Source organism: Callionymus lyra, chromosome 19, assembly GCF_982586985.1.
Source record: "Callionymus lyra chromosome 19, fCalLyr1.hap1.1, whole genome shotgun sequence".
NCBI classification, from domain to species: domain Eukaryota; kingdom Metazoa; phylum Chordata; class Actinopteri; order Syngnathiformes; family Callionymidae; genus Callionymus; species Callionymus lyra.
In genome coordinates this window covers 810,874-837,934 of record NC_141836.1, presented here as the reverse complement: position 1 = coordinate 837,934, position 27,061 = coordinate 810,874, and the positions used below count along the sequence as shown (strand labels likewise).

The following is a 27,061-nucleotide window of genomic DNA, read 5'->3' as shown; positions in this document are numbered from 1 at the left end:
ATTCTTTAACAGTGTTTGTTGTATTTAGTTCTGTTGGTTTTCACTGATGTCGACAGTTGTTTATGTTCTTCACTATTAACCTGTTGTTTTTAAATTAGCATTTGCATAAATATGAATATTCATAATAGTTTAAAAAAATCAGTGGCTTAAAATGTGATACTTAAATCAAGTAAACTTAAGTTATTTATTTAGCAAGTGTTACATAAAGTGTTGTGAAAGGGTTTAAAAATGTTGATTTTCTAAAGTAAGTAAAGATATGTTTAAAAAAATAATCTTGTATACTATACTTTTATTTTGCAGCTCAAAACATGTCATAACAATTGTCTCCTCCCACCTTATCTGTCATCGCCACAGGAAGTGGTTCGATGGAGGTCCAGTGAGGGACACTTGGTTCTCATCGTCCAGGAAGTTGAAGAAAGCATGAAGACTCGTCAGGTTCTCAGTGTAGCTTCAGACGCTCCTGTGGTGGAGAACAGAGGAGGTCACAGATCAAAGGTCAAATATAACAGTCAGAGCAGCGGATCCTCACCAAGAAGTTCCTGAAGTCCATGACCTGCTTCTCCATCATGTCCTCGCTCACCTTCTCCTGTTCAGGAAGGAGACATTAGGACCAAACCAGAGTCGATGGACGACTGAAGACACTCAAAAAAGATTTTACCTGATTTTCTGAGACTCCGGTGTTTGTCTTATGTTCATCTTTTAAAGAATACATTTTAACTGTGTATATAATAATAAATTGTTTGATTGTTAAAGTTCTTTGTGAACTAGAAATAAAAATTACTTACTAAAAAGCGCTATATAAATACAAATTACTTACTTATAGAATATTCCTTCTTAGCATTAGCTTTAGCAACGACTACAGTTTCCCTGACAGTTTAATTCAACACATGAACGAGAAAGACTCAGTTTTATTGTTTTATTTACAAACAAACTTCGGGACAAAAGTTAATGAATATAAAAGTTCAACAAAATAGAATCACGACTTTTAATAAACGCTAGTTTCGTCACTAATACGAGTTTAAGTCACAACATGGTTCAGCTGTTGTAGAAAGTAAAGGTTCTCACCCGCGGATGTCCCAGTTAGCCAGGGTCATGAGCATGTTGTTGAAGCGTGTGTCACACTAACAACAGTCCCCCGTAAACATACAACCCGGAACGAACCTTATATTGTTAAAGAACGAGGCTAAACTAAAGTTATTTATTTAAGTAAACAATGTAAATATTTCGCCGCATTATCAGGTAATTGTGTCGTTATATTAAAAAATGTTGGAAATTATCTTTTTATCCAAGTGCCAATTAAAAACTCTGAGGCCGTGGTTCTCACCCATGATTTATTTTTCAAGTGTTGCTTCGACAACAGAAGCTAGAAAATCATTTACGACTATTTTGTTTTAAGGAAACTTTCATCACAGATTCAACTACGAAATCACTAGAGAATGAGTCGAAGTAACAAAATTAATCGACACTATTTCTTGTTTCCCCACTTGGCCATCTTGTTGTTGACGGGGGTTTTCATGAACCTGTCGGACTTCATGTAGGCCGAGATCTTCTCCAGAGCCTGACACAGAGGATCAGAACGTCTTGAACGTGTCAGATCCATGATGTTTGATGGATCTTCTTTACGACGAACTCACCTCGAAGCGGTCCAGAAGGTCTCGGAGGTTCTTGAAGTCGCCCAGACACGCCGGGTCCAACATCCTGTGTTGGTCCAGCAGCTCGTACATGATGAAGTCCACGAAGGTGATCTGAGGGACACAGATGTTTGTGAGGAGCTTCGTTAAAACATCTAGTTTCCATGAGTGACAGCTCTCAGATGATCCCGTCAGCAGGGAGGGTCAAAGGTCTTGGGTTCAAGAGTGAAATATTTAAATGATGTTCCCGACTCTCTCTCTCTACTCACTTTATCTCCAGCGAACCACTTCCTGTCGCCCAGGAACTTGGAGAAAAGTGTGAGGACTCCCTGCAGGTTCTCCATGTAGCCGGGCTTCAGACGGTCCTGTGGTGGAGAAGAGATGATGTCACAGCACTCCGGGTCAAAGGTCAAATACAACCGAGACTCACAAAGTCCGAGTAGCAGATCCTCACAAAGCCGTTCCTGAAGTCCATGGCCTGGTTCTCCATCATGTCCACGCGCACCTTCTCCTCCTCAGTCTCACCACCTGCTCAGAAGGAGACGTCAGGACCGAACCAGAGTCGACGGACGACTGAAGACACTCACACATGTTGTGTTTGCGAGCGATGTGTCTCATGATGGCGTTGCTCTGGGTGACCTTGGTGTCTCCGTCGATCAGGTACGGCAGCTGCTCGGAGGGAGAAGGTTGGAGAACATGTTCTGAGACTCATCTGAAGGTCCACTCACGTTGGGGAAGTCCAGTCCAAGCTTGTTCTTCTCGTCCAGCCAGCAGCTCTTGTCGAAGTTCGGGGCTGGAAAGTTAAAGACATGAGACGAGGATTCAACTCTTCAAGGAAGGACAACTTCAGGTCTGACCTTCTCCACAGCTGAACTTCTTGTCCTCGTACTTGGTTCCTGTGAACTCCAGCAGCAGGCGGGCGGGCTGAACCAGCTGGAGAGAAGAAATACTTGTTACGTGTTTTTATTTTTCTTCCAGACCACGAAAAATATATATTTACACATACATATATATATATATATATATATATATATATATATATATATATATTTCCTCTCTCTTTGCGCTTGATGGATCTACTGACTCTTTCAAGAAACATCTTTTTTTCGTTCAGGCTTTTCCTTGATTCTCTGAGACTCCTGTGTTGTTCTCAGTTTTATCTTGATCTTTAAAGTATATACTTTATTGAATATTGTTTTGATTGTTTAAGCGCTTTGTGACCCTGGTCTGGAAAAGCGCTATACAAATACAAATTACTTACATATATTTTTCATCTTTAATAAAACAAAAACAAGATTTAAATAAATAAATAGCCCAAGCATGAAGACAGAACGTTTAATATAAATAACATTAATGAATATTTACTGCTGAGTGTTTTTTCTTTCTCATTATTTAAAGACTTTTTTTGAAACAGATTTAAGCTCGGATTTGTTTTAATGTAAAAGCTGAACCTCTTCAGAATTATTTGTTTCGGTTATTGTTCGTTAAGAGTTTAACCGGAAGTCTCAACTCGACACATTAAAAACAAATTAATTTAACTTTTAATTATTTACAAAGTGCAGAAAGTGTGTAAAAATGAATTAGTGGACGATAAGTAAGTTTTATTCCAATAAAAATCACTGCATAAATGTCCCTGAAAAGACAATATTTCATATCATTTAACTTCTGCGAGAACAACGTGCTTTGACCCCGTCAGTGGTCACGTGACCCTCTTAGCTTTAGCTTTAGCATCGACTCATTAAAACTCATGAAAACCACTTTAATTCAACACGTGCGTGACAAACACCGACGCGTCTGTTGTTCTGCTTCACAGACGCTCCTCGGAAACATCGATGAACAGAAACGAGAGACAAACGTTCAGAAAACAAGCTGCTCACCCCGCGGATGTCCCAGTAAGCCAGGGTGATAGACATGATGGATGGCGGTTCTTCAGAGCTTCAGAGCGGCACAGGTGAGCAGGAGCTGCACAGGTGTCAGGTGTGTGAGCTGGAGTTACAGCGAGGAGAGGGAGAGGTGGTTTTATCACGCGCGTGTGACGGCGGAGGTGGGCGGAGTCAGGCGGGCGGGAACTAAACCTCATTGTTTGACGTCACAGGAGGTTGAACATGAATGTACTTGTGTTTCTATCATCCATCAAACTGACGGGATCTTTTGTCAGCCATGACTCTGCACAATTCTTTATGTAGCTTCACCTTAAAGGTTCAAATGATGATGTTTTTTAAAACACTTTATTATTGTTCATCATCCGGTGCAAAGAAACAAAATCTCTCGAACATAAACTTTAATCTTTATTGACACATAAATAATATTCCAACGACAAACGAGGAGGAAGTTATTTGGCACCAGACGAGGAACAGAGAACGGATCATGTTCAGGTTCTTCAGGTGAAGGTTCATGCAACACAAGACTGGGAGACAAGATCACGAAGATGGACTCGATATCGTCAGCAGCTGAAAGAAGGGGTTCGAGTCTCATGACTTGTTGAAAGAAGAGATTCGTGCAGGAAACACATGATGACATTGAATCTGCTCTGAACAGACGGTGAAGCATCTTCAGTCCTGATGATTGTTTCTGACACGAACACAGACACTAAATCAAAGTCAATCATGAATAAATTAAGGAGATATGGATCAGAACAGGAACATAAACGGATCTTCTGGTCACTTCATGCACAAGCTCTCCTCCTCGATGGCGTCCAGCTCGTCCGTGCGGATGGCCTGCGTGATCAGACTCAGCTCCTCGCACATGGTCTCGTAACGATACGCCACACGGATGTCGGGGACGTTGGTGCGTCGGATGTCGTTGCTCTCGCGACCTTCTTTGTTGTAGCTCGGGCCGAGCCAGTAGCTCTTCACCTGCTCCAGAGGAACGTGTCAGAGATCCTGCAGGAGGAGGCGCGGGTGTGAAGGGTTACCTGGTGGGAGAAGCCGCTCATCAGGACGCTGTTCCTGGAGAGTTCACACATGTCGCAGGAGCTCAGCTTCCACACCTGAGCCGCGATGCTGTACTCCTCCATCAGAGGCTCCTTCAGATCACACATGTTTCCACGACAGAAGGGATTCCAAAAACATCGTTTCAATTTAAACACACTTTACAAATGTATCCTGAACTTCACAATTGGATTCTTTTATAAAGACTTTGCAACTCGAGTAAAAATAGAAATTAAAAGCAACACTGACAACTGATGGTGTTGAACTGAACTATAGATCCACTGTCATTATGATACAATGGCTTAAGTGAACCGACCGGTTTTTCCAACATTATTATCTCTCGTCATTTTGACTGACAATCTTTATTAAAAATTGATTAAAACATCCTCACTCACCTCAACTGACATTTTTACTGAATGAACCAATTAAACATCTGCTGCAAACTCATTTAACCTTGAATTTGTTAACAGTAAGTATGAATCAGAAACAGGAAGACGATCTTTGGAGGATTTTTGTGTGATTAAAGAGGGATGATGAGGATGATGGAGTCGTTGCCTCACCGTGAAGTCAGAGTGAAGTCAGACTCTCTGCCTCACACACCTATGATCACAACTGCTTTTACCGTCTCAAAGGTTTCTCTCAAGTAACTTAAACCTGTGACTCTTGACCAGAAAAACTGCTTGTTGTAAACGAAGAACATTGAGTTTGAGGAACCTTTGGATGTATTTCACATAAATCTCTGTTTCTAAAGGTTGGTCTGTGGAGGTGATAACATAAGAAGATAAAGAGTGTGAAGTTCAAAGCCCATAACCTCCTGGTAAGTGTGTGTTTGTGGAGCGATGGAGCACCTTGGTGAAGTGGAACTGCAGCGGGTCGTCGGTGGACAGCGAGACCATCAGACCTCGGGACAGGTACTCTGGCAGAGGGTTTCTATGGTAACTGAGGAAGAGGCTGTTGTTGCTCAGGGGAGACATGGCGATGCCGATCTGGGCCAGGTAGTACAGGTACTGCAGCACCGGAGCCTGCACAGCACAGGTGTTAGAGCCAGACAAGGTTTCTCTTTGAAATGTTCCCGACCTTCCGGAGCAGCAGCCCGTGAGAGATGTTCTCCGACAGCATGAACCCGGACACCAGGTGATGGATGGGCCCGGCCTCGCCACAGTGAGGGCGCAGCACCAGAGTGTGAAACCCTCGCTGTCTGTGGAAACACACAGAGGCGTCACGGTGGAGCAAACCTGGATTCTGTCAAGTCATCATGATACACCCTTGTTTGTTGTTCCTCTACGGTGGATTCTATCCACTACTCCTGTTACAACACGTCGGACTGGACTTAAAGGGGGTGTGGCCACATACCTGCGCAGGTGATTCAGAACGGTCATGTTGGCGTACATATAGTAGAGGTAGTAGGAATACGGCGGGTTGTCCTCTTCGGTCCAGTTGGCCGGCAACGGACTGTCAAGATTGAAGATGTGCTGCTCCGGTTTGGACTCGTCATCCACACTGTCGAAGCCGACGACCTGTCGACACCAAACACAGAATCATCTTGTGTTCTCTTGAGCCACAAGCGCTGATGTGTTCTCACGTGTTGCAGGAAGAGGTGCAGCTCCGGGTGACTGCTGGGGTCCACGCTGACTTCAAACAGAGGCCTGAAGATGTTCTCCAGGAGCTCTTGGAAGTTGCACAGTTGTTTCTTGGTGTGGTAGACGTCACTGTCAGGACAAGGAACACATTCAGCTGCGAGATCAAAGTCAGATTATCTTCAAAAATGTATCTTTATTTCATCCTTCATGTATCAGTGGTTTACTGATCAATCACTAACATCAAACTTTAATATTTAGAATTTATTTTAACATTCAAAAACATAAAAAACTTCCCATAACTCTACACAGTCCACTTGACTCGTCTTTGAACCACTTGAATAACCTGATGGATGAGAACCTTCACGGACGGATAGAAAACAGGTATAAAAATAAGTCGACTTACAAGAGTCGAGGCACCTGCACAAGCCAGCGGACGTTATCGGAGTAGACCTTGTGTTTCACAGCCCACGTGGCCAGTTTGTCCCACTCGTCTCTGCACCGGCCATAGATGGACAACCTGAGCTCCACGTTCTGGTACTTGCTCTCTTCTAGGTCCGCCATGACCTCCTGAGAACAGATGAGCCAGCAGAGGGCGCCATTGTCAATGAATGGCGGCGACAGGTGAAGCCAGCAGGTGGCGCCAGTGCGTCGTGTACCTTGATGATGTGTCCGAAGTATTTCCCCTCGATGTGGTTGTCGGTCTTGATGAAGATTTCTCTCAGGATGGATTCACCGATCGGGTTGTATTTGGCGTTGAACTTGTCAAAGCGGTGGAAGGTGTTGCGGTCCTACAGGGAGATGTTGTGTTGACCTCACTGTTCTCTCCGAGCTGTGGTTCAAAAACTCACCGCGTGCATGTCCAGTGTGTCCACGCTGAGGTCAAAGGCCGTGAGATTCATACTCTCAAACACCTCCATGAGCGTCTGACCTTTGCCTCGTTCCACATGCACGATGTCCCTCGGGTACTTCTTCATGGCTCTTTTGATGAAGCGCAGGAGGTGCTTCTGGTTCATGCAGGAGGAGGCGTGGATGTGTGTGTCCACCTGACGACCGATCCAGATGATCATTAGCTGAGGTCCATCAGCAGCAGTTTGGCTGCAGACTCACCTTGCGGATGTTGTAGAAGTCTCGATGAGGAACTTTCTTCTGTGCTGCCAACTCTTTCATCTCGTTCAACAGAATGTGCATCTGGAACTTGGAGCTGAGATACTGCAGGCGTCGGTAGCAGAAGGACTTCCTGTGTCAGAAGACAAGAAAGTGAATTATGACAACTCAGTGAAGGTCGAGGACAACTCAAGTTATGACCATTAACTTCACTGAGACGTTTCTTTGAAGCCATTTTCTCTTAACATTACATTTTTCTACACAAAAATGTAAACAATAAACTCACACTATGACACAAACACAGATGAAACACAGGTCAATACATGTTTTTGATAAATCAGCAGGTACTTGGATTTTCACATACAAATGTTTTTCATATCATTCACACCTGTGGGGGCAGGACAGAGGACGTCTAAGTTCTCAGATTGTATTACTTTAGTTTAACAGAGGGGGGAGCCAAAGACAAATATGATCAATCTCCCTCAGGTGAAAGCTTACCTTTTGTGCATCTTTCTTAAGCAACAAATTATAACATTATTATTATTTATTCATGTTTTAAGTGGTGAAAGTTTCATTTTGTCAGGACTTTGTAACTTGTAACGCCCGAGGGATCATTCTGTGACCCCCACATGTACCTGGAGACTGTGTTTCATTTAAACTCCATCATAACTGCAGCACCTTTTCAAGCCTCCAGGACCACAAACGGAGCCAATTTATTTTGAGACACAACACTGTCGCAGTTACACTGCTCTAACATTGGGGGGAGCCAGAAACAAACGTGTTCAATCTTACGTCGTTCTGCTTTAAGAGGACGTTTGTCAACATAAATGGGAAAAGAGTGGAACTGTACACTGGTCCGTTGATGATGAGGGCCATCATGACGTTCATGTCAGCGATGTACTCCTGCAGGTCTGGATACGGCAGGTCCAGCTCTGTGCTCCTGTTTGGAAGAAAAAAGAGTTGAATCTGAATCTGATTCTCGCTTCTGAACCTACGGTCTATGTGAACAAGTGATCTCACTTGTCCATGGTGCTCCTGGTGGTGTACACATGCATGACCCCGTCCACCATCTTGCAGCCGTAGCCCAGGTCGGGGGGCGAGCATGCAGCCTCCTGGTTCTCATAGGGGTGCGTTTCAGAAACAGGTGGGTGCACGTTGGCATCTGTGAGAGCACGCATCACGACAAGAAGGTGGTGTGAACATGTGGAAGGACTACAGCAGTGCGTGACAGATGGACTGTGAAATGACTGTGTGAGGTGTTGGGAAGTGACAGAACCGCACGCGTCCTTAAACATCTTGTTGCCACACCAACAGGGAAATACTGATCTTTACACTTAATAATACATATCTTGCATTTGGTGCATTTATTTTGAAGCTTTAATAGGTTAAAGCTTCAAAATCAATCATCATGGTACATGTTATCATGTAATAATGTAAGATATCTATTCTCATATTCCTAAAACTACCGTCTTAATCTTAGTAAAATCATTTAAATGTTAAGTACCAAAAACTTACTTAAAGTACTTTTTTAAAAGTCAGTCTCATGTTGACATTCATACGTTTCAAACCATCAGATTCTTAATAATCAAACATTCTTATTCTGGCTCTAAATCTTTGGCACAGATAATGCAACCATAATTCAAACTGTCATCAACCTGCTTCAGATCCTTGGACCCGCTCCTCATAGACGTCCAGGTGTTCCAGTGGTCTCTCGCTCAGCTCCTGCAGGCATCGGGCAGTGGTTCTGCAGAAGCTCTGCAGCGACAAACCCATGTACTTCTGTCTGATGAACAGAGCTTTGACCACACACTTGGCAGCATCCAGCAGGTCTGTGAACGGAACCTGAGGAACATGAATCAAAAACAAATAAGTGAAATAGAATCAGTATGATAGAAGTAAACAACGTAAACTATTTAAAAACAAACAACATTTTTTTAAGTGTGTAAAAATACCTTATTTATTGAAACATTTCATGTCACACTTACTCCACATTTCTCTTCACCAGAGATGCTGACCCGCTGGTACTCTTTCTCCGGCACCGGCTCTCGCTCCTGCAGGTCCGGGAGTTCGTTCTGCTCCTTCATGTATCTACAAGACAGATGAACGCAGGGATCTTATCCTCCGCTCTGAAAAAACAACCAGTCAAGAGAAGGACTCACTCCAGATCTGCAGCACTGTCTGTCTTCATGAAGTCCTGTTTGGCTCGCAGCAAAATGTCGGGTTCGAACCTGAGGCGCGAGGAGTCGGGTCAGTACGAGGGTCACTGCTTTAAGTTTTGTGTTTCTGCTCACTTGACATCCTGGCTTATCTGACGTTCGAGGCGTTGACGTCTTTCCTCCAGTTTTTCAATGGGACTGTCTTCTGGGAACTCATAGGGAGCGCTGCGCATCTCACTCTCCACCAGGCTGCGAGAGAAGAGCTCCTGCAGGAAGAACCTCCATCAACACTGAACCCCCTCGGATCACCTCCAGACGCTCACCTCGGCGATTTCCTTGTACTTTCCGTCCATGGATGTGCGCAGGTCAATGGATTGTTTCAAGGCAACTGGAATCCCAGGCAAGGAATGCTGGGAAGTGAGGAGGTGGCGAGGACTGCGGAGATCAACAGCTGATGAAGAGGGAGGGAGAGTTTAAGAGTTGAGTTGCTAAACAAATGATGAACAAAGTCAACATCCTCATCTTTCCAAATGATCCAAAAAATTAATTTTGTAATTCTATAATTTGGGTTTTATCAACAAAGGTCAGACAAGGTTCTGTTGGGTCAAAAGACCTAAAAAATAAATTCTCAGAATCACAATAAGTCAAAGTTTATTGCCTGTATTATGAATAAAACACAGAACGGGTCGTTATAAAATGAATTAAATGAAATAAGTGACTCATAAATTCAAGTTTGCATATGAAAATTAACAATAATAGTGAAAAATCTAAAATAATACATGAGAATTAAATAAATGTGCTAATGATTGTAGAATGAGTTGTCAGAACGAGATGTTATGGTCCTGAAAGATCTTAATCTCCTGCCTCAGGGCAGCAGTTCAACCCGGGGCGAGTGTAGCAACAGTTGATATGAAGCCACCAATCTGGAGAGATTCTGTTAAACACCGACTGTACAGATCTTGTGTTGCATAATTAGGAAAAGTAAAACCTCATTTCTTGTACCTACTGAACCGTGACACTGAAAATAAACAGAGACCTTTGATGCTCCTGATTCTGCTCCTACAATTGACTTGAGTTCCACCAGCTGGCGACCATCTGTCCACAGAGACACACTTATGAAGCACTTTCACTTTAGAACTCCTTGTTGTCGTCCGGTTACCATAGAAACATAGAAATTAAACCTATTGTGAGAATTACTGAACCTTCCTGGAGGTCAAACTGTGCAAGACTTGAGGACAGTGAAGGTCTGAGCTCAGCAGCCATTAGAGTTCAAGACACAATGAAGCATTCAGGTGGTCAACTCATGCTGTCCGTTGTTGACGGACTCAAGTTCCAAACAGTTGCCATGGGAAAGAAAGTCAACCAAAAGTGGACGAGATATTTGATATCTCAGAGGTAAGTAAAACATTTGGAAGAGAAAAAAACATCTTTTTATGCAGGTGTTCATTCATCCTGTTGGTGAGAATATTAACCTTTCATTTGAACCTCTCACTGAAATATTTATTCACCTGATAAATATTTCATCCTTCGGTGCTAGTTTGACTGGATCTGATGTCAACATTCATGAAACTGGTCGCCCGCATTTCTAATCCCATAAAATGCTCCATTAAATTACACCAAGAAACGCATTGAGTTTGAATTTAAAAAAGACATTAGCAACACAAAAAGCATTAAATAATAAAAAAAAAGACAAATGTTTCATTTTTCTTTCTGACAAAAAGTGGTGATGAGCAAAGGAAAGGATGGTGTAAACATAAAAAAGCTTTATCATTGCTGTTGTCTCTTCGCTGACATCAATCTTTATCAACTCTAGATAAAAGCAGACACTTCTCAGGCAGATGGGATGCGACCAGCAGCAAAGTCGTCCAGACCGTCCAATGAAGCCAGGACTATCCAAGCCTAGCAGACCTGGAGCTAATCCTCTAATGGCTGCTATATTTGGTTCACTTGTATGTATGCTTACATAACCCCCCCCCCCTTGTCTGAGTGCACTCAGATATAAATGATGATTTGAAAAATACCACATTCTCTGGCCTGGTAAGAAAAGATTTGGAAGTGAAGAGCTGATTGTTTCACATTTCAAATAAGTTCTAGAGTGAAGCCAGAGAGGATGTTTTCCACTGCGGGTACATTTCAACAGAAAAAAGGGGTCCAGGTCAGGCTGGAGGGAACTAAGTCAGAAGAGGTCACTGAGGAAGTTAATCCGTCACCGTATTAATGATTCATCTTAACGTGCAGTGCATTAAGGATTAATAAATCTACACTTGTTTTCCACAGAAACTCTTAGTTGCAGTTTAGCAATAACTACACATTAGTAAAGATTCATCAACAGAACGCCAGTGTTTTCTGGAGGAGCGACAGAGGACGAAAAATATTTTGTTTGTGTTTCAATGACACAGATATTTGAATGTATACTTATAATGCTACTTGCTGCCTTTAATATTTACAACTTGATGTACACAAAGTCATTTTTCAACCACAGCTAAATTAAATCAAATGATGTTTGGCTCCAACAAAGTTTTATTAACTACTTAAACAACTCGTCTTCTCAGCATCTTTGAATAGAGCTTTTCATGTCAATAGCATTTGTTCAAAGTCACAGCATCTATTACTACAGTTTAACGTCAGTTTTGAGCTCAGATTGCAGTCAGGATGCAGGCTTCATCTCTAGAGATCACAGCCTGCAGCAATTACACAAAGCCACCAAGGGACGAGCAAAGGCGGAGCTATTTAGTGTGAAAGAGGGAAGAAAAACAGGGGGGGAGGGTTAAAGGAAGGAGCGTTATTAGTGATTTTGCACAGGATGCTCAGAGAGTGATCAGCTGACAGAAGGGGAGAGAGAGAGTCTCAGTGTCTGCTCTGGTTTGCATCCTTCAATGAGGGTCAAACACATTGGAAGAGCTTCACAGAGGAAGAAGAAACACAGAAAATAAACAGCCAAACGAGCGACTGACAACAAACAGAAACTCACTCTCACATTTTCAAACATCCATCACCACTGTCGCCTGCATCTACATACAAAGAGCTGGTCCTGCAGGTCCATAAACTCCGCTGCTAGGTCTGACTCCACGATCCAGCCAGCTGTCGCTGCACTGGCTGCCTCTGGAGCTGATCCTTCTCATTTAAAAGCCTCTGACATCTATCTGGAACATACCACGGAGGGGCGAGGAGGAGGGGGGTGACCCGGAGCATCACAAGTGGATGTGGATCCTTCACTGCGTAACAATCCTACTGCACCCCCGCTCTCGTCTCCTGGACCCTCCTCCCAGTGTTGTCGTGAAGGGACCATGTGTTCTTGTTGTTTACGTGACACAGTGGGCTTTGTCATATGCTTCCAGCAGCAGGTTTCAAGAGAGAGACCTGGCCTCTCCTTACACAGTAGAGGTTTCATCGTACATAGAACCATGAGCACCAATGTAGATAACACAGAACTAGGTCAAGAACTCTTGTGGCTTTAAGAGTCACTATTTTTGTTTGCTTTCCAAAAACTGAATGAGGGAGATAAATAAAAACACAAATGTAACAAAAATGAATGAAAAAGATTAAGATTTCTTGGTATTTATTCCAAAGGTCATTCACAGTTCCCTGTATTATCTTTTCTTGCCCAATGTAGTTTTGAAATGTATATTTAAGCAGCGCCAACATATTCTTAGTATGAACGAGTTTGACTTGAGACTTCTGTGATCATTTAAGACATCATTTATTTTAACATGATGGAGCCAACAATCTTCTATTTTCATTAATGGATTTGACGGATTGAAAAAGAAACACTTACTATTCAAATGTTAGTATATTTTTAATTAAAAGGTCTGTGAACACAATGTTGCTCAATGTTTGTCGTCAACTTGTCGCCCCCTGCTGTCCAAATTAAATATTTCCACAGCTCTTCTAATCGAGAAAACCTTTAAATTATTATTACTTTACTACATTCACTTCCTGTATTCGTACAATAACAGGTCTATTGTTAATATAACAGAACATTTGAGTCGGTCTGAGTGAACATGAATAACAAAAAAAAAAAAAAATGTTTTATATTAAATGACACGATTCTCAAACAAATTCTATCATCATGATTATACACAATAGAATTATGTTGAATTGATATTATATATGAACGGAGCGCTATGATGGGTCACATGTTTGGAAGGAACAAACGATAATCCACTGGGTTGTGTCAACAAACACACAACTCTCCATTTCTGAAAACATTTTAATTATGATTAATGAATAGTGTGATTTATTTAATCCTTAATAGGGAATCAAAAAACATATACTACTGCAGTATAATCCCAATGATGGATTAAGGAAAATAAAAAGTTACATCGTGTAAAAATCAATGATTACGGAACAAAGTTCCATTTAAATTCTAATATATTCTAATAAAATTCAGTTTATATTTCCAAAAACTCACTCGGTAAAAAGAGTTCCTCCTGTGGACTAATGTAATTTAAAAAGACAATATTTACTTTTATGAAAACAATTGAACACATAGCGAGAAATGAATAGAATATTGAAAGAAATAATTTACCTCGTGAACAAAAGCGTCTTCTCTGACGACGATGTGTGTCACAAATGCTCTTTTTGAACGAGGGATGATCCTCCTCAGTTTTATCACACATTCACGACAATAAGGAGATGACGAGCGCCGCAGACACACAGATGTTTCTTTGCATCAGTCAACAGACCACTCACACACACTCACACTCACACACACTCACACTCACACACACTCACACTCACGGATGCACAGAAGAGGAACTGGCCGAGGCTTATCAGGTAAAGGTAAGCAAAGCAGTACTGGGTGGGAGCCCAATCGTTCGTCAATCATTAATGCTGAGGGGAGATAATTCTGTTCTCACACCGGGGAGTGACTGGACAAGTTTGACCTGGACCTGCTTTTCTCTTTTTATCGCACATCCGACTGCAGACCCTAACATGTGTCTTGACACAGGATGTAACCAAAGTCCACAGTGCAAAGGTCACTCAACCCACCTTGTGTAGAAATGACTCTGAAGGTGTGGCAGCAATAAGTAATGACGTTTGTGTTCTTCAATATTAAGGGATAAATTTAAATCCAAACCTGTTGAATTATCCGAGATATTATGGAAAATAAATCAGCAAAACACTGTTTGCAATCTTGTCCAGTTCACAAATATCATGTGAAAAAACACAACAAATGGTAACATAAATGTGTAAAAATGTTTTGTTTGTCTTTTCTTCTCAGATCAAACTCCGTGTAGTTCCAGTGCCATCAAGAGTGGACGCTGAGAAGAGCAGAACGGGTCGACTGGTGGGCGTCTGACAGATCGTGAGTTCTCTTATCACAGCTTGCACAATGATTCACCCTCTGCCACCCTCAACCAAACTCACTCCCAGAAACCTACAATCACATTCTAAATTTGGAGAAGACTGCGGTATCATAGTAACCACAGAGCAGAGAAAGAGCAGCGCAAAAAACACGAGTTGTTTTCTGATCTTTCAAAAGTGTGTGTGTTCTCCACAGTGTGCTCTGGACACACACACGTCGGCGCCTGACAGCGAACCCTCCTTAGATCGAACTGATTAGAACTGAAAGCAACAGGCCGGGGCTCCTCCAGCTCTCTGGGCACCTATTAAACTCCCATTAAAGGACCATTAGAACTGATTGATATAAGAAAATGTCCATCAATTCTAGATGCATCATCACTTCATTTCAGCTCTAATAGGTAATTAGAAACCAAGAGTAAATGGACAATCTATTGCCGATTTGTTTTTTCAATAAGTACACCATCTGCCCTGACCTTGTCCGACCCCTTTTAACAACACAAGAGTCGACAACTAACAAGATGTCCTCTTTGCTTACTGACGTTTCTCCAGATGCTACAACATCACACACACACTTGTTATCTGGAGCTCAGCACAGACTCAACCTGGAGGCGGCAAGACTCATGGAACCATTGAAGATAATGGTCTGTCAGGGCGCTAGAGAAACCTCTCTAGGGGGTCAACGGCAGGTCAAGTCTGTTTTGTGTCCGATGACTTTCACAAACATTACATGACTGATCTTGTTCTGAGGCGACCAGTTCAATCTAGGCTGCAGTTGAAGGTTTTATTTTCATGTTTTCTCCGGCAAAAACAACGTGAAGTTGAAACAGGTTTTCTGTCACAACATCCATCAACACTGAGATTGTGATTTGGAAAGTGTTGTGGTGGGTTTGCTTTGATGTAAAAAGATGTAGACTTTCGTCCCTCTGGAGACATAGAATTAAACATTCAAGTGCAATCTTGACTAATGTTGTTAAGTGATGTTGACAACGAGCATCTGTGTTTTCTATAAATACACTGAACTTGATGATAAACTAAACAAATCAAACTATATATTGGAAATTATTTTAAATTATATTCTCTAAATAATTTGAAACAAACATGGTTTGATTTGCTTCCATGAATTTCATTTAAATGTTTAAAATAAAATCTGATTTTGTAAGAGTTGTTATATTATTTCTTAATAATTAATAATTTGTATGTTTCAGCCTCAGTAACGCAGAAGGAACGGATACAACCTAAAATGGCTGAAACTTTTCAAGGGTGTTGCAGCACCTGAAAAATGTTGCACCCATTTGAAAAAAAGTCGTGCTAATCACGCATCAGACTGATCTCATGATTACATTAGCAACAATGTATCTGATTCTCCATCACCCTAAGAGACAAACATAAAGAAAAATAAAACCTTAAAATCATGCTTTATTTTAAAAATAATGAAGAATCCAAATGAACGAATGATCTGTCACGATATAAATGTATCAGTTTTATCCTTTAGAAAACAGTTTTGTTTCAAGAGGTTGAATTTAATGAAGAGAAAAAGTTTGTCTGAAGCAGTTTCTACCAAATCTTTTAATTTGACATGAAACACAAAAGATGTTTCTAACATAACAGAGTGAATGACTTCAGGGTCTCGCATTAACACGGTAAACGTAGCTTCAAAAGTGCGCAGCAGGTACTGATCAACAGGTCTGACAAACTACCTCTGATCTGGACCGTCACATTGAAATCCACTCACCTGTGCTGGCCGTGTACTGGAGGCTTCCCCGCTTCCTAAAGGGGGACAAGGCTTTGCTCTTGGCCCCGGTGGAGGTCCCAGAGGGCAGGTTGGAGGACATGATTCCACCGCTTTGTGCAGTTCAGCCTAGAGAACGATAAGAGGATGAAGAAGCGAAGCGCTTCGACGTGATGGAAAGACAGGAGGAGAGACGCAGATGCTGGGCGCTCGAGGGGTGACTGCAGTCAGAGAGTGTGCTACGTGCCTGTGAGCAGAGACGTCCACTGTGGTCGGCGCTGTACGCTGCTGCAGAGCATCCTTCTGCAGCCACTCTGGTCCCGCCCCCCCAACAGACATACGTGCTGAAATAGAGCAGCAGAACTGGAAGAGGCCGGGGGACTGACGGAGGGGCTCGGCTTCCCTCCCGCAACGTCAAAGCACACACAAGGAAAACAGCAGTGCACGGCCTACAGCCTGCTTGTTGCCATGACAACCAGAAGATGATGAGTTGGGAAAACCAGTAGGAAAACTTGCCCCGACTATTTGAGGAACATAAAAATATGAAATTGTGTTGCAATATTTAATATTTGACAAACAATGCAAATAATGCATCAAAAATCGATTTAATAAGGGTTATTCGATCTGAAATGACCAAAGCTTAAACCTTTGTCGATTAAGAAACTTCAGTATTAGCCATATATATATATATATATATATTTAAATAAAATCTACAAATTGATCATTTCCAGCAGTAAAAGATGTTGCTGGCGACCTCTAGTGGTGGATCTGTAATACAACCTTTTAGTCGTATAAACACATTATTAACGAATGAAAAATAATTCAAAAGATTCTGCCACAAAAACATCCCAGGCTAATATTGTCTAATGCACACATGCTTCCAGCGGTCGTTATCTTGGTTTCAAATTTTAAAAGTAAATCAAAATAAATTTAAAAAAAAAAGTCTGATTTAAAGTGTGATTAGATAAACGTAAAAGTTTGAACAAAGATATTACATACATAATATTTTCTTTTTTAATTTCAATGTTATTTAGTTGTTGCAGTAACAAATACTGACACTAGATGGAAGCAGAGACGATTACCTTTAATTATCCTAATGAATGAAAGTTATGGCTTTTGGTGTTTATTAGACGTCATCCTCGATGTAAGGTAAGGTAAGGTAAGGTAAGGTAAAACTTTATTGATCCCTCAGGAGGTCTCCTTTGGGAAATTGTTTTTTTACAATAGCCAGCACAATATTACAAAACGTACACATTACACTAAATAAGTTGATTGTTTGATTATCTGTGTTTTCCTGGTTTCCTAGAAGCAAGCATTGACCACAAGTGTGAAATAGTAAAATAGTAAAAACCAGTGATAGTTGTTTTGAAGAAAATCAGTGCAGGTAAAAAACTAAAAATTCTAAAACTGTAAAACTAAAACATCATTACAACCAACTTTAAACTTTCATCTGAGCTTCATTATTTATTGTTTTTTCTCTTCCCACTCGACACTTTCATTGATATGTGTGAAGATGTGTCCACGTGATAAAGGAAGGTTGTTGAATCACTGATATTTTGTTGGCATCTCCTCTGGACGACATGCTCACATGGACCTCGTCATGACATCACAGCATAGATTGGATTGAGGTCTATAGAGTCTAAAGGCAAACAGGACCTTTATCAGCGCGACAAAATGAAATAAAGCCTCATCATCATGTTAAACACGTCCCTTCACTGTAATCCAATTTAGAATCCACTGCCCTGGTAACATATGGTCCTTTATATAGAGCACAGAATGAAGCAGTTGTCTCAATGAAGAGAGTGTGATGTTCTTTATTCACAAATAAACCTACCTTGTTACCTGCAACCTAAATCTGTCCGAGGTTAATCCCTCCTCTCATGCACCAACATACACTCCACTCTCAGAGATACAACAGGAAATGTTAAATATTGTCACAGTTATAATCTAGAATTCAACCATCATATCACCAGAGCTTCAATATCTGAGCCTCATCAAAAGTACAAAGTTTTGATTTCAGGTTCAATTTGCATGAACTGTGAACAGATCATTAGGGAAACCACAGGTTATTAAAACACACACAAGAAACTAGGCTTTAATTCACAGACACAAAGGAAATATCACAGTTTCTTTTCTACCTCTAGCTAGGCCTGGTCTTCTGGTCCAAATAAACCCGACACAGTTTGCTCTTAAATATTCAACCAATCCTCACCCTGACAGTGATTCTACTTACAAACCAACACTAGCACACATGAATTATCCAAAAAGTCCATTAAATTAATTCATGTTCTGCATTTTCAAATTCAATGAACATGGAAATGGAAACTCTCCTCTTACACAATAAATCTGTCTAATCGCTGTGTTTTATGTGTTTCAACATTATAAAATCAATTTATGACACATATAAACCTCAGCAATTATTCTGTTTCAAATGTTTGTGTGTGTGAACGACGTCAAGAAGCAGAAATATTATTATTTAGTTTCTAAATTACACTTCTATAAAATAATATAAAATGTTTATAGATTAGATAATAGGATTCTAAAGTATAAAACCTCACGTCAAAAGCAAGAAACAGGATTTTTGCACGACTTCAAACACTACTAGAACCATAAACTTAAGGCCAGGTCTGGCAAGATTCCAGATGGTTGACAGTCCTCAGAACCTCAAGTTACAGTTTAATGAAACGGAACCTTACATTTCTAGTGATCATTTCTATCACGAGATTCATTCTATTCTCTAAATGTTTGTCAATAAAATGGTGTAACTGACTCGTAGAACAGTCACATTCATTGTACCATAACACGAGCTTTATAATAATATCCACCTGTAAACTTGTGTCATATTTCATTGACTTTCAACGACACACAGACACACACTCATGTATTTAACCTCTCTGCCTCTGTGCTTGAGCTTAAGCTCCAGTTGTAATCTTGTCAACAGATCAGAGACGCAGGGACTGAGCATAAAGCACGACTACGCCATCCAGGGCCTAATGAGATTGGCCGCCATGACTAGATGTGCTGCTGCGATTAGCCTGCTTGGAGGCGTTGGAGGATTTAGGCCCCGAGCGTCGTCTCTCAGGCAATTAGCATGGATGTGCTTAGGCAGAGTGACGCGAGTGTCAGCAGCCGAAGAAACACTCTGAACTCTGACAGCGAGACTAATGCAGGCGAGGAGATGTCATTGATCAAGTTTATCAAAGCTGTAGCTGGATCTCTGTGGGCGTTTGAAACAAACAGTTGTTGATGAACATCGTAACATTATTCATGATTTAATATTGCAAACCACACGATAGAAGAAATATATAAAGGCCAGAAACTAAATCCCTCCAGAAAATGTTTTTTATATCTGATTATTTCTGTCAGAAGTTTAACATTCGATGGGTTTATTGACTTTAAGTTAAGATTACTTTGGATCATTTATATTTTAGTTTCAAACTGATACAATGGGCTCACATATGAAGTGAATGAGGCGAACCTGTTGACTAGATAATCTTTACGACATGGACAAGTCTATTAGGCCATAACATTATAACCAGTGACTTTTAAAGGTTCGCTCCATAGGAAGACGTGCGTCCATCATCTCTTCGTGATACCGGAAGGATGCCCTCCTGAGCAGGTCGAGGTTGACGGATCACATCCCAACCCTGACTGAGAGTCATTATTTCAAAGTATTCAAATAACGTCGTCTTTTTTAAGAGAAACATCACCACTAGAGTTCGTTCTGTTCGAGATGATAACTTGAAGCCAGTTCCTTCACTATGAGACGTCCAATGATACGCAGAGATGGACTGATCTTCAATGAGTCTTCAACACATACAGTCAACAACCATTAGGCATGTGCTGATCATTATATAACACATATGGGTCATGTTAACACTGTCAGTCAAAGGAAAGCAGAGGAGCAGTGCAGTGACAGTCGCTTTATTTAGCCGGCACCTAGGATTTAAAGGTCTTAACTATAAGAAGTTTATGAGACCTTAATGCCTCCTTCTTTGCTCTGTCCACGTGACCTCAGACTGCAAAAGGCAACAATGGGATGAAATGATGACATATGAAAGAAAATGATTGAATTTGTTCTGATTAGTCGGAGAAAAAACAAATGATCAGAACGGTTTTGAAAATGATTAAATATATATGTTTGTAGGGATAAATTAAAAGGATGAAGTACTCTTCCTAAATGTGCTACTAACTCCAGGTAAAATATACATTTCTGTATCCCAGTATCCACCAAAAATGATATAGACAAACTGTTTCACCTCCTTAGACTAATTGGATTAGTCAACCAATCAGGAAGCAGCATCTAGTAGGCCGTGGGTTCAAAGCTGGAAGCAGCAGCTGAGTCTATAGTAGGTTCCACCTGAAGGTCTAATCAACAGGAAGACAGCCAAGAAGCTCAAGCACCTCCCTCTCAATCCCCTTCCGATCGGAAATCGCCTTTCCGCACGATTAGTGCTGCACCAAGATTCTCCAGGCAGCTGCTACCAGACAACCGTCAAAATTTCTCTCATCGAGGACCTTGAGTTAGCCGAGGAAGAAATGGGAGCCGGAGCGAGTGCCGAGGACAAAAAGTCCAAGGAGTTGGAAAAGCAACTTCAGGAAGATGCTGATAAGGACTCAAAAACTGTCAAGCTATTACTTCTTGGTAAGTTGACGCATCAGATGTGACACATTAGTGTTGTCATTTTGCTTCACGACTTAAAAACACGTCTTATTTTCAGGATACCTTTTTCTAATTTAACACTTTTTGAATTTCAGAAGAAAATGTGGATTTTATATACATGTTAAGAACAAACAGGGAAGTTGAAAGGAGAGTGGAAGCGCTTTCCTCACGATGACATTACACATATGTTATTATTATTAGTTTTAATTAGAAATGGACTTGTCTTTGAAATGATTTCAACAAAAAGTTGATGTTCACTCACTTATTTTAAACTTATCTCAGGTGTAAGACACGAGCGTGCGTGAGAATTTACTTGTTGATAAACATCCTCGTGAGTCTTATTGCACTGATCGTCTGTTTCAAAAACAAGCAACAGAGCAATCCATTTTAATTATTTTAAACAGTTTTAAATGTTATTTTAATTAAATTGTGTGGTTTAATTGTATTATTTTAATTAAATTGTTTCAGTTGAACCATGTTTAAAAACACTAGTTAACCTTGTCAACAGCAACAGGTGGTGCTGGTGCCAACATGAGTCCGAGATGTTTCTGTGTGGGATTTTGTGGCTTGTGAAGCCGCAAATCGACAAGACTTTAAAACAGGACTTTAAGTTCATTTATATATTTTTATTCCTTCAACAGTCTGAGCTGCTTTTGCTAACCAGGGCAAGTATCACATGACATGTTACATGTTACATGTTACATGTTACATGTTACATGTTACATGTTCGATGCAGGAACTGCTAACATTCTGAAATGAAGACTGACTTTTGGACGCAGAAGGACATTGGTGCTTAAAAGATCACAGCCTTCGGTCTAAAAGAATCACAGCCCAACAGTGATATGTCAATCCTATTAGCTAACTGGTTTAGAGCAGAGCTACTTGCTGAGGCCTCGGCTCAACCTAAAAACAAAACTTGTTTAACAGAGGAGACCACTGAGACTATTGTCACACAATAGAATAAACTTAACTTACTTACTTAAAATAACAGATAACAGTGAAAGCATTTCTCTTCAAGCAACAACGCTGGTAACTTTGAGTTACTCAGTGATTATGTCAACATTTGATCCACATCTGATCAACTAAACTAGGACTCAACTGAAATACAAGTTGACTTTCAAAGTCATCTGAGGTAATTAATCTAGTAACAAGAAGTTCTCAGTTTGAAAAAAGTCAAGACAAATGGATGGACTATCAAAACGTGATGCCGTTACTCGACACACAAAACTAAATTCAGTTGCAAAAGGTCACATTTAGAAGGACAGCTAGGCTAGGTTATCACTGTGTTGAGATCCCTCTATGACAACTTTATTTGAATCCGTTTTAAATATACTGATATTTCCAACAAACGGCGATGACAGGTGACGAGATCTGTGAATGATCTCATAGGGCAGGACTTAAGTCTTAAACCATCATGTCTGCAATTCAAGAATTAGGCTTTGAGTGGCTGCAGAGACGCAGGAGAGTTTGCCTTGGTCCACCGGTGACGCAAGTACTTCTCAACTGAGATTACACCGTCAGAGACTCAGTGGGGGATTCTCCACGAGACTGTGACACTGAGACTGAAGTGGATGACGTCAGTGTTTCGGAATATTCTGCTTTTAATTTAAGTGTGCAGTTTCTCAGAACAGAAACCAACATTTGAGTGTATTATATTATTCCTGTGGCCACAGTTCCAAACACACACTCTCACTCAGAAACACACTATAACACTTAGAAAAAAAAACTTTCACAGACCAGATGTAACTTAATAAATAAATAACAATGAGTTTCCTCAAATGTTTCAAACTTCAAATTTCTCTAAATACAAATAGCTTGGTAGAAACTGAGATACTGTGAACAAAAAAACAACAACTGTAGGAACAATACAAATTCAGAGCCACATATATACTGCAGGCTGATAATCTGTTGTTTATGTTTTACACTGTCATGTTTGTCATAACATTGATTCTAATATCACGTTATTTTGTTTCCACAGGTGCCGGTGAGTCAGGGAAAAGCACCATTGTCAAACAAATGAAGTAAGTACACGAGATGTTACCAACATACCTTGTAAATGATGAAATGCGTGGAAGAGCAGATTCTTTGGGTGCTCAGCAGACTCAAACACCCACATTTGTCAGTTTTACAGGCCAAAGGGTCAAACCTCGTCAGCAGTTGTTTTGTTGAGTCGTCGATTAGTTTCGAAACTCACCGCCAGGGAGCGCTGTGGGAAAGAAAAGTCACTAATCTGAGCATGATCTTGATGATCTGGACAATTTCCACTGAACGATTAAAGGACAAAATTAAATACAATTCAAATTTAAGATACAACTGTTTATAAGAGCAAGATGACAACAAGACTAATTGGCATTTTTATCCACAAACAGCAAATAACTAACCAAAAAAAAAAGTTTGGAGTGAACCTGGTCCCAATACTTTCTAATGTCAGCATTTTATTTCATATTTTCTTCTTCAGCAAGTGTCTGCTTCACAAGAAAAAGATTACTGGAGCGCATGCGCATAAAGACAGCCGAATTGGTGACATTGCTAAGGAAAGCCAACTGGGACATTTAGGTTTACGAACAGCTAATATTTTTTCGTGATATGTGACATATATGAAAAGTGCCTTTAGTAAAATTTAGTATTGTCATAACTAGTCTTATTTTACATTCATAATGAAATGTTTTCATGTTACAAACATTTGAAGTCTATTGTTTATAAACTAATGTAAACACCCTTTTCACAAATGAAACAATTACAATAAATTAACTTATGCCTAAGAATGTGTATTATTTATTACTAAAGTTATATATTATATAGACATCACTTTAAAAAATACAATAATTATACAAAAAAATGTCATAATTCAATAATATTTAAAAACAACTGTGGTCATTTCGACTCATCTGACTCCATTTCCTTCCTTGTCAATCACTCTCAGGATTCTGCATCAAGGTGGTTACACAAAAGAGGAACAACTGGAGTTCAGAGCGATCATCTATGGCAACATCCTGCAGTCTGCTCTGGCTATTATCAGAGGCATGGAGATGCTGGGAGTTGATTTCGGAGCCGCCAGTGGCCAGGTATCATGTTGCACCAAGACACTCAAAATGCTGTAGCTAGTGTTGGAATTAGTATCCATGAGGGCCAAAACTAAACATGCATTAGAAGTCCATGTGTTTCATTAAAGCATTTCAACATATCACCTCAGGAAGAGAGAGATAGTCCTAACTGTTGTGTTTTTCTGTCCCTACAGGAGGATTCACAGAAACTGCAGAACCTGTCAGACTCCATTGAGGAAGGAACAATGCCTCAGGAGTTGGCTGATGTCATCAAGAAGCTGTGGAAAGACACTGGAGTTCAGGCTGGTTTTGAGAGAGCTGCTGAGTACCAGCTCAACGACTCAGCTGGATAGTGAGTCCACGTCTATTGTTATTGATTTTACATGTTTCTTACCGTTTTATTCCGACATCTAAAGCTACCTGAATGAACTGGAACGAATCTGCAAAGCCGACTTTCTTCCCACTGAGCAGGATGTGCTGCGGTCTCGTGTCAAAACGACTGGTATCATTGAGGAACAGTTCTCCTGCAAAGAGTTGCACTTCAGGTAAGAGGAGACACATCAGCTACTCAAGCAGACATTTGACAGACCATGTTGTGACGTTTCATGGTGACCAGGATGTTCGACGTGGGTGGCCAGAGGTCAGAGAGGAAGAAGTGGATCCACTGTTTCGAGGGTGTGACTTGCATCATCTTCTGTGGAGCTCTCAGTGCTTACGACATGGTGCTGGTAGAAGATGACGAAGTGGTGAGTCCGGATCCACCTGGACGTGAAGAATTCATCACAACAGTCTTGTTGATTTTCGGTCTTTTTCTTTCTGATCCTGTCAGAACCGCATGCACGAGTCCCTCCATCTATTCAACAGCATCTGCAACCACAGGTTCTTTGCACTGACCTCCATCGTGCTTTTCCTCAACAAGAAGGATCTGTTTGAGGAGAAGATCAAGAAGGTCCACCTGAGCATCTGCTTCCCAGACTACGATGGTAACACCGACAGAAATTGTGGTTCTTTACAAACACAAAAGACATTTCTTATCAATCCTAAAAATCAGTTTAACATAAACACTTCTTCATGTTTATACAGAAGAGTTTATAATAAGATGATTTAATCTTGATATCTGTGATTTTATTTGTATTAGGTCCAAACACGTACGAAGATGCCAGCAACTACATCAAATCACAGTTCCTGGAGCTGAACATGAAGAAGGGTGTGAAGGAAATCTACTCCCACTTGACCTGTGCAACAGACACAAAGAACGTGCAGATCGTGTTCAACGCCGTGACAGACATCATCATCAAAGAAAATCTCAAAGATTGCGGTCTGTTCTAAGCAGCTGCACAAATCATAGGAGGTGAGATCTCGGCTGCTTCAAACACTGAGGTAGTTAGAGTGGATTTATGATGTCTGTGCGCTCAAATTTAGAAGTCTGTTTAAAACTGGAAGTGGAAACGATAAAAGGTCGTCCAACGTTCCGATGACCAGTGGATGAAACTTAAATACAGCAAATGTTTCTTTATATACAAAAGTATTTCAGTTAAAAACAAGAGTTGACATATTAGATGCTCTAAAAGTTAATTGGATTTAGATTAAGAAGATGATGATATTATATACAGGTACATGACATTTACTATTAAGTACACATTAAAGAATATACTTTAAAGCTTACCGTTAGCATACGCACCATCTAGAAAGAACAAGGAAACTGTTGTGATTTTTCTTAACACAGAACCTCCAAAATGAAATGTTCCTATTACATCAATCAACCATCAAATATCAAAGTTCATCACCATCATAGCTATACTGATGTATAAACCTGTTGAAAAAAGTGCATGCTAATGCTAGAATCACAGCTAGCTAATGATTAGCATCCAACCATAAAAGCTTCAAATATAAAAATAACTTGGAGGAAGAACCTATATTATATTTACTTATCAACATATACAAGATAGAAAAAAAAAATTCTATGGATTTTTCCTGTAATATTGAGAATTATTGTAAGGAACGAGTGACTCACACTTTTGGACACATAGCTGGAGCAACATTAGCATAACATTAGCGTAACATTAGCGTAAAACATTAGCAGAAAAATATATGGTTCAATTCACTCAAACACCAGAACAAACATTAAGAAAATCAACTACTTTCAAGTATTTACTATGGCATTACTAATAAATGTTTTACATTTTGTTGCAAATACTTAATACTAAAATACTATGTTATTTAAGAGTCATTATGTAAAATGTATTTTACTTAAAAAACCTTTAAAAAGCTACATCTACAAATATCTCAATGTTAAGGGAGAAAACAACCCAATCTTAATCTTGTTTTTCCTCTTCTTTCCAGATCCTCCTGTCCTATACAACCCTCACATTTTGGCTCTAGCTAAGAAGTGTATTGGTGGAGCTCAGCAGACCATCAGCCGATCATGTCACTGCAATGTCTCCCAGCAAGTTGAGTCCATGAATCCTCCTCCTCCAACAAAACACCTTAGAAAAATGGCATCAGCTGTTGCCGTTGCGGACATACAGGTTTATAAAAGTTTGACATCTCTTTCTGGGCCTGTTCAAAAATGAAAAATAAGCCTGCTCCCCCCTGCTGTGACTACTGTAAAACAAACTCTACAATGTAAATCTGAGTGAAAATATAAATAGCCTCATCACATTTTTGTTTTTGTGTACAGTAGTCTCTGTGTTCTTGTTATTTAAACTGTTAAAGAAACGTCCTGAGCAAATGACAGAGATATCCCCTCTTTATTCAGAGTACAAACTAAAATTGTACCTAATATAAATAGTCTTTATGTATTTCATTCTCTTGAAACTTGAAACATGTGAAGCTCAAACATGTTAGACAATCTTTGTACATAAGAGTAGATCATGGATTTTATTTTGAAAGATAATTAACTCATAAATCTATGAGG

General features: G+C 40.3%; 3 protein-coding genes across 5 annotated transcripts; 1 reads left to right on the top strand and 2 right to left on the bottom strand.

Moving 5' to 3' along the window:
* Positions 1-902: 902 nt before the first annotated feature.
* Positions 903-3,668, bottom strand: LOC148058840 (glutathione S-transferase Mu 3-like). Its single transcript, XM_087782026.1, has 8 exons — positions 3,509-3,668; positions 2,489-2,564; positions 2,360-2,424; positions 2,219-2,300; positions 2,062-2,159; positions 1,901-1,996; positions 1,635-1,745; positions 903-1,558 (listed from the first exon to the last, which is right to left on the bottom strand). Exons 1-8 carry the CDS (start codon positions 3,542-3,544, stop codon positions 1,466-1,468), a joined length of 657 nt encoding a protein of 218 aa, XP_087638152.1. The 5' UTR covers positions 3,545-3,668; the 3' UTR covers positions 903-1,465.
* Positions 3,669-3,906: 238 nt separating this feature from the next.
* On the bottom strand, positions 3,907-23,449 carry ampd2b (adenosine monophosphate deaminase 2b). 3 transcript variants are annotated; one of them, XM_087782096.1, is made up of 20 exons: positions 23,150-23,449; positions 16,685-16,781; positions 16,441-16,566; positions 9,725-9,852; positions 9,537-9,667; positions 9,405-9,473; positions 9,231-9,333; positions 8,901-9,087; positions 8,266-8,407; positions 8,096-8,185; positions 7,249-7,378; positions 6,990-7,184; positions 6,798-6,929; positions 6,545-6,708; positions 6,144-6,270; positions 5,915-6,078; positions 5,639-5,759; positions 5,410-5,583; positions 4,546-4,656; positions 3,907-4,486 (listed from the first exon to the last, which is right to left on the bottom strand). In XM_087782096.1, the coding sequence occupies exons 3-20, from the start codon at positions 16,538-16,540 to the stop codon at positions 4,292-4,294; spliced, it is 2,463 nt and encodes an 820-aa protein (XP_087638222.1). In that variant the 5' UTR covers positions 16,541-16,566; positions 16,685-16,781; positions 23,150-23,449; the 3' UTR covers positions 3,907-4,291. The 3 variants fall into 3 exon arrangements, with proteins under 3 accessions (XP_087638222.1, XP_087638223.1, XP_087638224.1); XM_087782097.1 differs by lacking the exon at positions 23,150-23,449 and having other exon boundaries at positions 16,685-16,832; XM_087782098.1 differs by lacking the exons at positions 16,685-16,781; positions 23,150-23,449 and having other exon boundaries at positions 16,441-16,660.
* Positions 20,824-25,522, top strand: gnat2 (guanine nucleotide binding protein (G protein), alpha transducing activity polypeptide 2). Its single transcript, XM_087782099.1, has 8 exons — positions 20,824-21,082; positions 23,079-23,121; positions 24,024-24,165; positions 24,339-24,496; positions 24,561-24,689; positions 24,761-24,890; positions 24,974-25,127; positions 25,283-25,522. The coding sequence occupies exons 1-8, from the start codon at positions 20,977-20,979 to the stop codon at positions 25,471-25,473; spliced, it is 1,053 nt and encodes a 350-aa protein (XP_087638225.1). The 5' UTR covers positions 20,824-20,976; the 3' UTR covers positions 25,474-25,522.
* The last annotated feature ends 1,539 nt before the right edge of the window (positions 25,523-27,061 follow it).